Source organism: Paramormyrops kingsleyae, chromosome 5 (assembly GCF_048594095.1).
Source record: "Paramormyrops kingsleyae isolate MSU_618 chromosome 5, PKINGS_0.4, whole genome shotgun sequence".
Lineage (NCBI taxonomy): Eukaryota > Metazoa > Chordata > Actinopteri > Osteoglossiformes > Mormyridae > Paramormyrops > Paramormyrops kingsleyae.
This window is the reverse complement of record NC_132801.1, coordinates 23,720,422-23,738,137: the sequence shown is the minus strand read 5'-3', so window position 1 is coordinate 23,738,137 and position 17,716 is coordinate 23,720,422. Positions and strand designations below refer to the sequence as shown.

The window sequence follows — 17,716 nt, the reverse complement described above, 5'->3', positions numbered from 1 at the left end:
CTGTAAATTCCCTCTTTATGAAGACATAAAATGGGTGGCTGCTTTTCCTTAAAGCTTAGGGAAACACATTAGCGAGCAACCTTTTGTGTTTGTTTAGCGCTGAGAGAAATGTAAAAAGATGCTATGTTATCTGATTTATACAAAACTAAAGGCCAAAGCAGTGTCACACCAGCAGCAGAACAGAAACAGTGCAGCTATGTTATTTGAATACTGATTAAAAACACAAAGTGATCCATATCCAGCACCACACATGTACAGAGATATCAGAAACACATTTGCCTTCAGCTTATCACAGCCAGCCTACTGATGCTTTATCATCCATCAATTCCACCTTTCCATGCCTTTTCCACCCTCTAGAAGACACCCTCTTCTGTTCATTCTTACTATAATGATTCCCACTGCCTATTTGCAGTTGTAGGTCATGTGACACTCTAAACTGCAATCTCATATACCGCACCTGAGCACAGCAAGTGGGATGCTAGGGGAATGCAGAGTTCTGCAGGTCAATATGTGCTAAAAGACGCTTCTTTGAAATCTTCCTGCGTGCTTCTTCTCACGAAGGGGCAAAATAAGGCCGATGTAAGCAGGAAGCACAGAGGGCCGTCCTTAAAGGCAGGTGCCAAACAACCACTCCATCCTGACAGTGCCAGCGGGAGAAACACATGGCTCTCAGTGCCCACTGCACCATTGTCCCCAGGACAATAACCCGGTGAAAGAAAGTGTATATTGAGGACAACCAGAAAATGGTATATACTCTATACACTAGCTTGATTCATTGAAAAATACAGTCAAACTCTTCACATGTCTTAAAAGCGAGCAATTATCTGCGTTCCATTAAAAAGTCAGATGAGCATCAGCAGTCGGATTTTCCATGCAAATGTCAGACATATGAAACAGCTAAAGCTAATCGTGTTAGATACACGATCTGACGTCTGGTCATGCCAGAGGCTTTTAGAACAGAATTAGCACAGCTGGAGTTTTGCAATAAAACATCTTTCACAGGCGTTCAATTATTAATCGAACGAGACAGACACAAAAGCATTAAGCGAGGAAGGTAACACAAGGGACTGTGTGAGACGGGAGGCGTTGGCGCTGACGATCAGCCATGGGGGGGTTTGTGCGACGCTGAGGGGGTCATGCAGCTCCCTAACACAGGTAATGCAGGTTGGGTGTAGATTCCTTCACTGCAATGCGTTTGTGGTCCGTTATCAGTAATAGATTAGCGTCTAAAAATGGATCTCGCCAATCCAGGTGCCAGAAAATGCTTTTCCAAAGCCCTGAAAAAGCCAAGCAAGTGTAAGCATTCACTCCCGAGCTCCATCACAGTGAGAGTCACAGTTTAATGGCTCACTTTGAATTTCCACGGACCAAATTAACTATTTTGCGAGATATGTTGCAAGATATCGAATGAGCAGACAGGTGCTGACACAGACGATCATATCTCTATTCTCAGACATGTTGCCTTGTCATTACAGGTATAAATAAAATAATCTATGCAGCTGGATTGTAAATTGTCGGCTGCACCTGCACTTATTTGGAACTGGTATTTAAATTTAAACTTTTTCCCCAAGTTGTTGAAGAGGTCTTCAGTGGCCTATCAGTTTTTGTGCTCATGAATTCAAGAAAGGAGAGAAATAACCGTAAAATATGGCTGCAAGGATTGATTTCAGAGGCTTAGAGGAGGAGAAGTCCGGAAGCTTCTCTAACGGTCCACACAACCAGTCTGGATGAAGAGCAGCTCCCCACTTCTCAGGGCAAATGGGCATTTTTATCATCTCTGTGAAACGAGTCATGTTCTAAATCAAAGTTTATGGATTTCAATAGCAGTATCCTTCACCGCAACTCAACATAAAAGACCTATTTTTAAAGTGTTCTTACGTGTTTAAAAAAAATGTTAACCTTAATCTTAAAATGCTAAATACAGAAATGATTAATTAATATCCATCAGGTTTTTCTTGTTACGTAACAATATTGTTAGAATGATTAAATGCTGGTGTAAAAAATAAGAATATTGGAAAAAAAAAATACCATCAGTTATATCTGCATTTCAGGCTTGTGATTATAAAGTGTGAGTATTATAGTCATAAAGTACACTAGGTAAATTAACAATAATTACAACAATTAATGCCTGAAATGAGCCCAACGCTGAAAGTGTTCTGAGCTCCTGAGTGATCTGCCTTTTATTAAGAGCTGGGATAGAGATGTGTACATGCTTTCAAATGTTCTAAATTTAAGGCAACACCTTAAAAATTAGACAGAACCTTTGTGAAGATACCCCAGTTTCACTGGTTTGTGTGCAAGGCAGGAAATATCTTCTCACGATTGAAATTTAACCACCACCTCCAAAGAACGATTTGGCCTCTGAAAGTTCCTGGGACATTCTGAAGATCATTTCTAGATAATTCACTGGGTAGCTAGCAGAAGTGGTGATGTTCTTAAAAATACACTGGAAGATGGAAGCCATGGACATTAATGTAAAAACAAAAAACTTTTGAGAGAATATCAGGCAATCACATGCTAATCGCATGCTAATCACATGTTATATGAGGGCATAACAAGGTGAAGATTTCACCATAACAATTTCAATTAAATGTTATAATATGCTCAACTGAGCAAAGGAGGTTAAAAGATGCGATATTATGCATCAGTAGGACCTTAACTACCATTCAACAGTTTGAGGTGACTTAGAAATTTCCTTGTAGTACACAGCATTGTACGAGATCTTCAGTTTCCTGACAATTTCTCGCATGGATTAGCCTTCATTTCTCAGAACAAGAACAGACTGATGAGTTTCAGAAGAAAGTTCTTTGTTTCTGACCATTTAAAGCTTTAAACACACAATTGCTGATGCTCCAGATACTCAACTTGTCCAAAGAAGGCCAGTTTTATTGCTTCTTTAATCAGCACAACAAATTCCTCCTGTGCTAACATAACTGCAAAAGGATTTTCTAATGATCAATTAACCTTTTAAAATGATAAACTAGCACTTGCAAACAACACTGGAACACAGAACTAATTGTTATTGATAATGGGCCTCTGTACTCATGTAGATATTCTGTTAAAAAACAGCTATGAGTTTCCAGCTATGATAGTCATTTACAGCATTAACAATGTCTACACAGTATTTCTGATCAATCTGATGTCATTGTAATGGACAAAAAAGCAAGGGAATTTCTAAGTGACCTCAAACTTTTGAATGGTAGGGTACATCTCCATTTTGTAAATCTGCTGTTACTTAAAAAATTGCCCTGTATGAAATCAGCATGAATACAACCAGTTTTCAATTGAGTTGGAGTGTTAATCATCTCTTATGTAACAAGCAAGAGGACCAACATTCCAAGTCGGTCTGACTTAGCAATCATGGAAGATTATCATACTCCTTTTTGAAATGCTTATATTTGGGATTCTGTTGTGTCTGTGTTAGCACTATAAGGCAGTATTACATGAAACAGTTTGAGGAGCACTTGCAGTAGGTCCGTCATACAGCCTGGGGCGTTCCCCTGCGGTACCTTATTTCCTATGGCCTTTTTGGGGGGGAAGTTGAAGGTGTCAACTTGGGGGTATTTGGATCGGAGGCGGCTGTGCAGGTCCCGGAACTCGGCGTATCTCCGGTACACGTTCCACTCGTTATCCAGGATCCTGATGTAGACCTGAGAACAGCGAAGCAAACAAACAATCAAATTAAACAAAACCGCTGAAACGAAAATGCGCGACTTATCCGGCCAACTGACATGCAAAGCTCGCAGCACACAGATTCGGGACAAACATTCCCAGATGGCAAACAGATGGAGATCTATTAAATTAATTGTTTCTTTAAGTAATGCATTGTCTACGCCCAATTATTTATTCCAAACATCTACAATTCAGCGCGACTTCAAGATGTTGTCAGTCAATCATTTTCTGCTTTGTCATGTCCAGATGACAGGGACATGAGGGTCCTTTCCACATAATGTGCCTTCAATGGGAGAGAAATGTCACAGAGCATGGAATGGCACTGCTGCCTAACAGCCAATCAGAGGCATCAACAATCTCTCAGGGTGCTGAAAAACCATCAATAAATAAAAGTGCAGGTATCCCATCATTAAAAAATAAAACTGATCTGACATTAATGATAAGCGAAGTTTCTTGGGGTTAAAGGCCTTGCCGCAGGACCCACTCTGCAGACCAGAGGACGGAAAAACAGCTTCAATTCAGGGTTGTACTTCCTTTTATAGACCATTTTTATAGGACCTATAATTACTCAGAGGAGGACGAGCCGTAAACCCTTGGAGGAGCATTATGTGTGAATGTACTTCTAAAAGAAACGGAGAGGGGCGCCTATGAAAGCACGTTACATTGCCTAAAGTGAAAAAATGGGTCATGCCATTCTTCAAAGTACAAAATGATTATCTACCCATTACCAGAGGGCTCAGAACCAAAGATGGCTGACCCACCTGACTCTGGATCAAGGAGGGGCTCCTTAGGGAAGGTGACCCAGCTGGGCAGCAGATTTAAAAAGATCCACTGATAAGTGACTCGGGTGGGGAAGGCAATCAGGCTGGCCTGGTGACTTTGATATCGTTACTCCTGCTGGTAGGAGAAGAATGATGGGCAATCTGAGCTTCAGGCCACGCAGGTGTCGTCTGCTTGGTCTCAGAGGACGCTAAAGGCCTTCTGACTTGCATTAGCGCTGCACGGCTACAGCTGTGAGTCTCAGCCAGCATGTAGCACAGCGCTACCAAGCTTTTGGATGCTACAGGTTTCCTACATCCCTGATTATCCGATGTCCTGATTGGACTCTCAGGCATGTCATGCAGACATCTCACCTCTCCCGGAAGTTCCGACAGTCTCCGGAAACTGACAGCAGCTCCCTGACGGCAGCGAATCATGTGCAATCTCTCCTAAATCTGCTATTCTATGCTAACTTCTACCGCCGCAAACATGCTGGCAAATTTAACAGCCTCAAGCCCCGGTCAGGAAATTCACCAACAGCCCCCAGCCTAGTTAACAAACCTTACCCCATGCCTGTGGTTTCTATCACTCTTTTCATTCATACATACATCTATTAGACAGGAGAGCATGCAAACGCTGCTCATTAATATTAATAATAACCACAACGACAAGCCTAATGCCCTTATGCGGGAGAGGGTGGCGCAGAATTACAGGCTTACTGGTGGCACAGAAAAGATCCCTTTTGATTTAGCTCATTAGCATGACAGGCCTCTATCAAGGTGACCTGGTGGGAGACCTACGGCGGTAAAGGAGCACCAGCGTGAGGCTACCGCTACAGCCGCACGTCAGGAGACGGGAGAGACGTGCGGCCAAAAAGCTAAACAAAAAATAGATTAGATTCATTAGATTCAATCTATTATGTGATACCCTTTGCCCAGCCAGTATTTTAGGTGTTTCCTCCATTGCTTTGGAATGCTTTTCCATGGAACTGGATAACAAAAGACAACCCAGGGTTACGCCGTTTTACTGGTTCCGTTCTCTATGTTGCTATGGCATCCAATTAACACTGGTCCAAAGCGAGTGATTTTGCCTGTCTGCGAAAGAGAACTTCACATTTACGTTACGTTTACATTGCACTTCATCAGGAGGGCCACAATTCTACCCAAACTACCAAATTAACCTTGAAGACCAAGGGCATTTTGAGAAACCAATTATGGCCCCACTGTTTATATACATAAATCACACAGCCCAAACTCCAGCAGGTTGTGACGTGACACGGAGGACTGTCTAAGGGGGGAAACAGCCAGTAACCTTACAGCATATGATCTGCAGCTTGGGTGTCGCAGCAAAAGGGAGGGGGACGTTTACAGTTTAAAATATAACCCCCCCCCCCCCCCTACATTTATGGGAAAATCTTTCAAACAACAACACACAACAAAAGAAAAATTCTACATTTAGAATTTAGACTCCATCCATCCATCCATCCACCACAGGTACCAGGCAGCTGAGGCGTCTCTCAAAGCAGGGCTACGTTTCTGAAACGAGGGATAAGAACTGTGCAACAGAAGAAAAAGGTGCAAACTCCACACACATGGAGTGAGGCCAGGATTTGAACCCCCAGGCATACAGGCGTGAGGTAGCTGAGTTACCCCTGCCAAGCTGCCCCCTTTATAATACTTTATACATTCATTTAAGATAATACACTTATTTATGAAGACATGCCAGAATGCATTCTGAAAATAGTACCTATTACCTGCAAGATGCCATTATCTGAGCTTATTTACGCTATTAATTTATATTTCAGATTAACAGCGGCATTTAAATTCTACAGCAGCTCTTCTGCACACTTTCAGCGAAATCTTGCCTTCCTACACTAACCGCAGCTTCAGAAAAACTTAAAAAAAAAAAAATAAAAATCAGTAGTTTTCCCAGGAAGACGCATTTCACGTCATATCAGCTAAATAAAGGCTACAGCAGAAGGAGCCGGAGAAACACTGCACATTTTACAGGATGTTGTAAGTTACATCAGGCATGTAGGTGTCAATCGCAGGCAGATACTAGCTGCTAAAGCGGGGGTCTCAAACTGTAGGCCCTTCACATTTTTTGGTTTCCCCTCATTTAAAACACCTGATTCAACTCCTTATGCTAATGCTCTTAAGCGGAATCATTTCTGGTGGAACAGGGAAAGATCTAAGCTACACAGGACTCCGGCCCCCCAGGACTGGAGTTTGACACCCCTATGGTAGACGCGCCAAAATAGCACCCAGTGATGCCCGTACCTAAAAGTCAGCATTTTTGTTATGCCTTCCATAAGGAAAGACATTTAGAAATATCAGTTGTGGTCATTTCAAGCATGACTGTTAGACCTCAATTGACTGACATTGCCTATAGGAACAGAATAGGGTTAATTTCCAGTGAATGACAGCATAGTAATATCTAAATTATTTTTCTTTCTTTGATTATCTTGTGCCTGCCAACAGCAGATGTGGAAAACTCAGGTCCAGAAATTACACATCTACAAATCCAAGGTTTTGTTTCAACCAGTTGAGTATAAAGAGTCACAGAGTACTGGTCTGGCTGGTTTAAACAAAACCTTGGTCTGGATTTGTACTTTCTGGACCCAAACTTCCTACCTCTGGCCAATAGTTCCATGTAACCCAGAGTAGCGGTTTCAAGCCTCCAGCTCCCCTGTGAGGGAACCAGCCTTGGTGGATATTATGAGGACTATTCTGCATCAGAATAACCGATATCATGGGTCCAGACCAGTGGGGAAAACTATGTGAATCACCGAAACTCCAGGATAAAGCTAAGACTGTAATTTCATTTTGGACGTCGTTCCCCACAGCTCACAGAGGCCCATCCGTTTTTTGGCAGCGACGCCAAGTGTAATAAAGCTTCTCTTTCATATTCCCTCGGGGACTTTCACAGCCAGGAGGACAAGATGCTACATCTCTGTTATTGATCCAAATGGACACAGCACTTTAATAATCCAGTCAACACTAGGATTTGCCAATTTCCATTCCAAAGTAACCCATTTAGTGTAAGAAGCCAGCGTGTGATTGCACAAGCGATCTGAAGATGGATGGATGGATGTAACAGTATAATGGATAATAAATGTGGTTAGGTTTAACATAAAAATAGGGGAAAGTCGAAAATTAGATATAAAACATTGAGAAGCTTAATAATAATAATAATCAATCATCATCATCATCATCATCATCATCATCATCATCAGTTTATCCATCCATCCATCCATCCATCCATCCATCCATCCTGAATACCCGCTTGTCCCAAACAGGGTTGCAGGGGTCCCGGGAGGGGGCACCAATCCATCCAAGGGCAAAGAAAAAAAGAACGAAAGAATATAAATAAATAATAATAGTAATAACTAAACTGGGCACAAGCGCTCTTCCCAGGACGGAACGGTAATAAAGAGGCTCGCCGCCCCCAGCTGTCCCAGTTCCTCCCCCCCCCCCGCTCTTCTCCAATTTCACGCCTCGATCTTAAGGCTTGCTCTGTAATACACTGCGCGCCTTTGAAGATCAGGTTAACTTCACTTTATTTCACTTCATTTCTGAACCACTGCCATGTCAATTACCAGCTTGTTAATGAAATACCGTTTCATCCCGTCCTTTAATCTGCGTACGGCACAGCTGCTGCCACCTCAGTCCGTATGGGACGCAGGTAATGACGCCGTTCCGCCATCGTCGGACGGACAATAACAAGCCCAGCCCCGTCATCTTCAGCGCAGACACACCCCGGAGTGAAAAGATGAGAAGGGGCGTTGTTCGATGAACGTCCATTACTGCAATTAGCTGGGAAGCCTTAAGAAAGGGCACATTCCTCCAGAATGCGAAATATAAAAAGGTGTTAAAAGGTCACATGCGCCTCAGCCGAGCCCAACCTCCCACAGAGTCCTCGGCAAGCTCCTGTCCCTCTGTCCCCGTCCCGGAGCAGATGGCCCGGTCAGGGGGATATGGGGGGAGGGGGGGAGTGCATGTGACACCAGGCGTGCAACACACCAAGGCGGAAACACCACACAGTGCCGTGAGAAGCAGCAATGGTCTGTCACATGCTCTCGGCACAGGGAGGGCGCCATGGTGCCCTCCAGCCAAACACCGGCCTCTCAGGGTTACAGTGTTTATCTTTAAGCATATGCATGCAAATTAACCACTATGTGTAAATAAAAACCAGCCTGCATTCCCGATTCTCACTATACTCCATGGGCGTATATGTATGTTTGTATACACCGACACATACATACACACACAGTGCTTCCCCTAAGATTACAGCGGGGGGGGGGCTGGGGGGGGGCAGACGGACACCGACAGGATTCATGGTGTTCATGTGTTTCTTTTAATGACAGCAGTCAAAAAAACGCAGATATTTTTGTCTGCTTTTCAGATGGTTGACGCGACATTTTCCGAGGCGCGCCCTCTGTCCGCTGGTGGGAGTGTGCTCACCTGTGTGTGCGCGCACAGAGAGCAGAGGAGAATTGTAAACGCATGACCGTGTAGAGACAAAAATGACAAGCTGTTGTGTAAATAAGATAAATAACATAAGGCTATTTAGTTTGTTTAATAAAAGGACAATGTATAGACCTTTTCTATAGGAATGGTAACCTTAAATTACTTCTGTTGTGATCTGGCACTATATAGAAAATTAAATAAAATAAAATTAACTTCACCTTCAATGGGGGGGTGGGATGCCCCCCTAATATAATGGTAGGGGAAACACTGACATATAGATGGGAATGAGAAGGTGAAGCAGGATCTGAAGGATCTAATTGTACGTGTCAGTAAAACCTGCCATCCCCGGACCTCCCAAGGACTGAAGCAAACCTTCACCTTCTCATTAACAAACCCAGCTGGCCTGGAGCTCAGACCTGCATCTTTCCACAGTCATTTCAATCTATCTCCTGGGACTCTACGACTCTGCAATAATGCTCAGTATTAGAAATGCTCATTAAACACTTAGAAAAAGACCCCGCCGGCCTGGAAGAAAGAGAGGGGGTAAAAATACAACTGCATGCAGCTGATTTATCTAAAAATACATAATCATAAAGCCCCCTTTCTGTGCCGGGAGGGGGCATAGTGACTCCTTTCAGTCACCGGAATATGACAGAGGGTCTGCGCGTGTCAATTAACAGCTCTAGTTGATTGCAGACCCCTGGCTGCGATAAAAGCTTCAGTCTAACCCCTTCTGTCTGAGGGAGGAAGCCAGCAGAGAGCCATCTTCTGCACCTCCCAACAGGAAGCATCTAATCAGCTTCCCTCTTAAAGGTCCTCCAGGGTCGGCTGCCAGGCTGCAATCTACAGTACGATGACAGGGGCTGTGCCATGTCAGCGGCACTGGGCTACAAAGCTTCTGCACTTACCTACATCATTTATAATAAAAAAAAAAATTAAAGGCTCATATGTTCAGACAGGCATTTGGCTAGATTGTGTATAATTGTGATTTTACTATGGTAACTTGAATGTTGCTATGTGCATTATGCTTTATTGAATCATTGTATCATATCATTTTACTCAAGTCATGTTTATTTATAGAGCACTTTTAAAACAACAGGAGTTGAACTCTAAGTGCTGTACAACCCATATGGCAAACAACACAATAAGGCAGAACTACATAAAAGTAAGAATTCAAATGACAATAATTGAAACAAATCAATAAACAATAAAGGGCAATTTAAAAATATACATATATTTTGTAATAAACAGATAAGAAGGGGTGAACAAAAAACTCTCAAACTGAATTAAAAGCTAAGGAGTAAAAGTGTCTTAAGACTGGATTTAAAAACAGGCAGTGAAGAGGCCACCCTAACGTTTAAGGGTATTCCATTCCACAGATTAAGGCCCAGTCTCTTTTGACCATTTTGTTTTATCATCTTAAATCATATCGTCTTTTCATATAGATTTAAACCATATATTTATCGAATTGTGTTGCCATGTTGTTTTGTTGTCATATTGGTTTTGATTTGGATTTAAAATTGTACAGCACTTTGTGACTATGTCTAAGAAAGGTACTATATAAATAACATTTAACTGCTTGCTTGCATCCACATATCTCACTATTCCTAACTATTAAATCCAATACTCCCACTCCTTGTTTAGCAATTACCTCAGTTATCAACCATTTGCTAATTTGACGTAATAAAAAACACATTTTCTGTCCAATGCATGTATTTAAGACCAAATTTTGGATTGAGGGAGGTCATTGAAGCAGAACATACAAAAAATGTAGACTTGTACATACAAAAAAAATGTAGAAATGTAGACAGGAAGAATAAAAGAAATTTGGTATGGAAGGTTGTAGTAAAGTTGTAAGCACAGTCGCAGTCACGCCTAGGCTACTGTGATTTTCACTTGGGGACCATTTTGCGTAATGACCTTATCACTGGAACAGAAGTCAGTCGCTAAATGAGTGGGTGTATCAGCAGTTTGTATTTTAACCTTTTATTACATCAACTGAATTTTATATAGGCAAAATTAGTATATAGACGTGATTTTACACACATCATCTACAGACATCCAGTGACAATGCAGAATGAATTGAACATGAATTTCTGGATTGTAGCATTTAAGCAGAAATTATACCAGTGTGTTTAGATTCTGCTGTTGGAAAATTCAGTGCGAGACCATCTCCATTTAAGCTATATCTTGTCTTTCATCAAGGCTGCGGATGTTGAGAAGTCCTACAACCAATAATAGAGAAACATCATTTCATCTTCAATGGTGAACAAATGTTGCTATTCTATCCTAAGACACAGGACAGCATGAGGTGGGGGGAATTATCGTGATCGATACTTACTGCCGAGAACATCAGCGATGTTCCAGAAGAAACCCTCTGGCAATCGAATACACAGGACAACTGTCAAAGCCAGTTGTTTGTGGGCGATTTCTCAGCCCGCAAACCCTAAGCCATCCTGTCTTTGACAGGGCCTGCTGGTCTCGCACGGAGAGAGGGGAACAGTGCCTACACCAGCATCCTTCGCGTGGCAAAAACTCAAAGACACGTGTGTCCAAACAGAATGGAAATGCCCACACACATACCCACTAATGACATGGTGACATCACCCACACTGACATCATCCTCACTAAGGTCCTTTGATAGTCTCACTCAGAAGTTATGTTTCACTGTATCCCTTGGGGAGGCATGTGGCTCTGAGGGTTAGAACTCTGCACCTGCGATCAGGTCACCGGTTCAAGTCCTGTGGTTGCCAGAGTGATTCCACCATTGCGCACTTGAGCAAAGGCACTTAACTGGTTCAGGGACTGGCCGGCCCTGCTCTCTCAATTTGAAATATCTTTGGATAAAATAAATAAATGTAAATCCAAACAAGTCTAGCACTAATTTCAGGAGCATAACCCGTAATTTTTGAGTAGTCGCTTTGAAAAACATATGATTGGATAAACTCTTCTGCCAGGAAGAAAAAAATCAGGCCTCACGCGACGGGAAAGCAGAGGGGCAGGGAGGCAGAGTCTTATTACAGAGGCTCAGAATCCAGTAACTAGTGTTTCTGAGACTCTGATCTGTCAGTGAGCCTCAGCCAGCCCCACAGAGATGGCACTTAAGATGCTGGACCAGATGGCCAGCACACAGTAACCCGAGAACGGGGCTTTCTGAGAAGTTCCTACTGCAGTGCAAGGCTGGCTGATGCAACCAACCATCCGCTTTATGAGGACGACTGGATACGAAAAATACTCCCCTAAAGACCACAAGGAATGACGACTCTGTTGGTGAAACTAACAGCACTCCGGGTCCCCAGAGGCAGCCTGCTGTTAAGACGACCGTGATTAAGATGAAGTTCAGCAGAGCGCAGTGGAGTACACCAATGTTTCTGAGAAGCAGGCATTAAGAAGAAACTCAAATGTACTGTGTCTGCCCGGGGTTCACATAATAAGGGACAGCCCAGAGTCTGGAGAACAGCAGGCTACTCCCTGTCACTGTCTCAGTTCACAAGAGCTGCTTTTAACTCCTCTTTCTGCCATCACTACTAATCTGACATACAGGGGTTGGACAATGAAACTGAAACACTGGACATTTCATCAGTAAGATCACTGGCGCATCTGTGACCAGGACAGCCAGTCTTTAAGGTGGCATGACCAACATTTCCCTGAAGACCATGGCTCTCGATGCACCACAAAGGACAGACTACATCCAAAAGGAGTAACTGTGGATGTGGGAGGAAGCTGTCTGAAAGGGACGTCCCGGCACTAACCCGGATTTATCCAAAAAAACAAAACCACAACAGTCCAATTAAATGTACACCCTCAACTCTTATGTTTCCACTGTTCAGCAAGAGGACTGGCTCAGCATCCCACTCTCGCTCAAGCCACTGTGCAGAACCTGTATCTGTCATTCCTCAAGATGAGCTGATGCTATATTGGCCGTAAAAGGAGGCTCTACACCATACTAACAAATTATTGTGGTATAAAACAAATTGTTTCACTTATATTGTACAACCCCTGAAAGTGGTGAAGAGAAAGACATTTCTGAAGAGTCCAGTACCATGCGGAGGAGACGATCTGCTGCAAGAGACCTTAGAAGGCAGAAAAGCAGGTGTCTATACATGCAAAGTGAGATAAGACCCGGAGATCCCTGTTCATAACAGAACCTTCTCTTATCGGGCATTTGTAATCTTCTTAGTGAGTCACACAGGTCAGGAAGATGACTCATCAGACTCACCAGAGCTGTGTCTACATCAACATTTCATCTGATCTTAGAAACAAAAATTAGTCTGCTCAGAAAATATTATGATTACAATATGATTACCTTTATGTTTATGTGGTGTGGTTGCTATTAAATTAGGAATTATAAAAGTTAAATGATGTCACAAGATTATAGATATTGGTAATTTCTGGATGTGGAGAGTTGTGTGGAGATGCTGTCTGTGATCAGAAGGTCACTGGTTCAAATTGCAAACTCAGCAGAGCGTTTTCACCATTAGGCCCTTGAGCGAGACCCTTAACCCCCAGTTCCAGGGACTGGCCCACCCTAGGATGGCTATCCTAAATAATCTGTCATTTTGGATGAAAATACTTGCTAAATAAAGAAAAATGCAAATGAACATTTGAATTTCGCAAAACAAAAACCAGATAAATATTCACACCAATTGCTATATTTAAGGAATTACAAGCAAAATGTTTTTTTCCCAACATTTGACAGTTTCATAAACACTCAAAGGAAACTTCACACACCTCAAAAGGAAAGTGACTCATGTGTTTTCAGAAAAATTTCACTTTCTTACATCATGAAGAAATTTGTTTTCTGATTTACACTACAAGTCTAAGCATAGTCTACCATATGCAGTCATTCATTTTTTCATCTCCATGGCAATCTGAGCACACATACATGACTTCTTCCAACAAGTTTTCAGGAACAACATTCAGATACTGTCACACATTGCCAGTATTTGTACATATTTTTGAGTTCTGATGTACAGTTTCACCAACAACCCACAGTCAATGTCATGAATAATAGGATTATTTAAAATTTTTGATCCATCCATCCAACATTTCCCCAGAACAGGGTAATGGGATCCTTAACTTTCTGTTCGACATAATATAAAATTAACCAAAAGACTCAATAATGACACCTGCCTACACAGGGGTAGATCTGAATGTCACATGCATATTTTAGTTGCTTACTTTAGCTGTAAAGTTTATTTCAGGTTGAGCAATTTTGACACTAAAATTGCCAAGACTGCATCCTAATCATTCTCTGTCCTAAAGATTATCTCATGGTATTGAGAAGCATTTCAAGTGCTGCCCCACATAATGCAGGGCATGGTTAGTATCCTACACCAGAGGGGTTACTGAGAACAGGTAGCTCTGTGAGACATGACAGGCCAACTAAATTTAGCAGAAAGGAAGTCAATGTATGGGCAAGCAGTTCAGGGTGAGCAAATTCCCCAGTCTTAGGTCTGAGTAGGTGACCTAATGAATTGTGTAAGTCTGCATCTGCTCAGGCAGTGGTGCAAGACAGCAAGGTGATTATTAGGCGAGCCGAAGCAGGGTCTTCGTTACAGGGAGTGATAGACACACCACTGGAAGAAACACAAGGAAGGCTACATGAGAATCTGTCACAGAATCTGTTTTCTAATATAAATGAATAGTAGCCCTAATCGTTGGTCTTTGATAAATATGAAACATTGTAATATTGCAATATGAAGAGCACAATCAGAAATCTTAGCCTATACTTTTCCAGCCAATATGGCTGCTGTAAGTTTACGGCAGTATTATCGCACCATGTACTCAAACTTCAAGAAATACTAACACATAGCTTATCCATCCTCCTAAAGCTACTCGCTGTACCAAAGCAGGTCAGAGAGTATTTTATCACATAGGCGTCACTCAGCACTTTTTACAGGCTCTGCAGATGGCACGCCTTCAAGCTTACTTAAGGATCGTCATGGACAGTCGCTCTGAAAAGGCTGTTTACTATCAGGATGAAAACAGTCGCCGTCATCCTGCGAGATCGAAACAGACGCTAGGCCAAGTGCACTTTCGGGATGTTTAACACCCAACACACAAACAGCTTGGCTTCCAGATGCGCTCCTCAATTTATATACTCAACACTGGAATCTCCCAAGTCTCAGTTTGCAGAGTGAAAGGGATCTGCATCATCCATCCATCAGCATATGGCAGTTCATCCTGGTTACCGTGGCCTCTTTCTCACTGATATCTTTATAGCCATGCATTTTCACCCCTCGGCTCATGATGGTTGCCTGTTTCTGGGAGAACTCAGTGTAACTGGAGTGTCTTAGGTTTACGGGGAACGTCTAGGGAGGCACAATCTGCCGACAAGCAAGAAGCACTGTATCACTGACCTGCGAGCACTGTATCCCTGACCTGCGAGCACTGTATCACTGACCTGCGAGCACTGTATCACTGACCTGCGAGCGCGTATCCCTGACCTGCGAGCGCGTATCCCTGACCTGCGAGCGCGTATCCCTGACCTGCGAGCGCGTATCACTGACCTGCGAGCGCATATCCCTGACCTGCGAGAACTGTATCACTGACCTGCGAGCACTGTATCACTGACCTGCGAGCACTGTATCCCTGACCTGCGAGAACTGTATCACTGACCTGCGAGCACTGTATCACTGACCTGCGAGCACTGTATCACTGACCTGCGAGCACTGTATCACTGACCTGCGAGCACTGTATCACTGACCTGCGAGCACTGTATCCCTGACCTGCGAGAACTGTATCACTGACCTGCGAGCACTGTATCACTGACCAGCGAGCACTGTATCACTGACCTGCGAGCACTGTATCACTGACCTGCGAGCACTGTATCACTGACCTGCGAGCACTGTATCACTGACCTGCGAGCACTGTATCACTGACCTGCGAGCGCGTATCCCTGACCTGCGAGCACTGTATCACTGACCTGCGAGCACTGTATCACTGACCTGCGAGCACTGTATCACTGACCTGCGAGCGCGTATCCCTGACCTGCGAGCGCATATCCCTGACCTGCGAGCGCATATCCCTGACCTGTGAGCGACACGGTACCAGAGCACAGCATAGTAACAGGGGGAGCAGCAGACGGTGGCTCCCAAGGGCTCGACAGGAGTGACATCATGACTACTCATGCCCCCCCCCAGCCAGGAAGACGGCTGCAGAGGAGGGACATTCAGCAGGGGGCATGTTTGGCATTGCAACAGCACACACTGTTATGCAAACCCAAAAACATGCATTTACCCCAGGGAACCCCCGAGATTGTGTGAACAGGTCACTGGCTAAAAAAAATAAATAAAAAAATTTTTTTTTTAAAATGTAGGAGCTATAACACTGGTATACAGTGTCTGAACGGTTTTATATTATGTTTATGGTGCTGATTAAGAATTTGACTTTGGTTTCGCCAGATTGGCTTTAGTTTCTGAGATATTTAATAGTTAGTTAATTAATTAATTAATTAATTAATTAATTAACGGAACACGTTTGAAAAGCATTCAGAATTGCAAGAATATTTTTATTTTAGTTATAATTAGTAATTAAACAGTCTAACATCATACAAAAAAGAAATTAAAAATATCTAACAGTGACAGGAAAAAGTTATGTATCATTTGATTAAATAATACAATATTAATTAGTTATTGATGTTACTGCCTCAAAAAAAAAAGTACTGTGGCTGGTTGAAAAAGACGACTAAAGCCTACGAAGCGCGATGCGACCTTAGTAAAAAAGTCATCAAACTGGCAACAATGGGCTCTAAAGCCATCGACTCGCATATCAGGGGAGAGAAGCACAAGCATTTTGTCGAAAGTCGGACAACAACTGTGCCCATTCAGTTGTTTGCCAGTCCTGTAAGTACAACCTCTACAGATGGGCCTACACCCGCTTTGGAAGTGTCTCCGGATCCCACGACAAGCAATGCCTTCAGTACATTCTCCTCAACCGACACAATGAAAGCAGAACTGCTATGGGCTTTGCAAACGGTTAGCCAACATCACTCCTATACATCCAATGATGACATAATGGATGTCCATTATCTCACAAACTAGAACCAATTCAGCAAAAGTAAGGTGATTTTTGAATTCAGCACCCTCAAAATACCCTAAATCAAATCAAAAAACCTTGGCACCTGAAATTTTTTTTTTGTAGACCTGTGTAATTAAAATGACTTACTATAGACTATCCTACTGCAGATATATATACCTAGTGGTTTGTAAGCAAGATAGGGAAACTCAGATGTAAATTTACCATTGAATTCCAGAATATACTCCCATATTTAACCATGAAAAAGAAGGACATGGCATCACTGACATCCTTTGCATGTGACACATTCATGGGAATTCGGCTGAGAACATCAACCCTGTCTTGAGGGCTGAAGGAAGGGCAGGTGCTAAAATCATACCTTTACGGGAAGTCACACTGAGAGATGCATGTCTGCTGGAGTGGAGGACAGCGAAGGTGACAGGTACCTTAAATGTGACCCAGAAACACTCCCATACGCCTCGTGAGTTAGAAACCGAGGCACGACTGAAGCCCACGTTCAGCCTCTCCATACCGCTATGTGCACAAACGCCATCGTCACATCACCGGGGCAGCAGACCATCCTGAATCAAGGATTTAATGATGGCAACATGAAGAGATGCAGTCTGTCCTGTCATACAAGCTTCATAAAGGCCAGAGGCAAAGAAGCAGCCAAATCCTGGATCTTCTCAGACTGCTTAACATACACAGCACCTGACCTACTTCATCAATGCATTTTTATTGTTATGAATAATTAACACCAATCCTGATCAAGTTCTAAACAGACTCATTACCATATT

General features: G+C 42.9%; 1 protein-coding gene across 5 annotated transcripts in view; it reads right to left on the bottom strand.

Moving 5' to 3' along the window:
- The window catches only part of snx29 (sorting nexin 29), a 107,193-nt gene that overhangs the window by 27,492 nt on the left and 61,985 nt on the right, over window positions 1-17,716 (bottom strand). For all 5 annotated transcript variants that reach the window (XR_011991784.1, XM_023820789.2, XM_072712446.1 and 2 more), the window contains one exon: window positions 3,510-3,650. Coding sequence is in view for 4 of the 5 variants with exons in the window: in XM_023820789.2 (XP_023676557.1) it covers window positions 3,510-3,650 (141 nt within the window). In the remaining variant the exon portion in view is untranslated. The remainder of the gene's footprint in view (window positions 1-3,509; window positions 3,651-17,716) is intronic.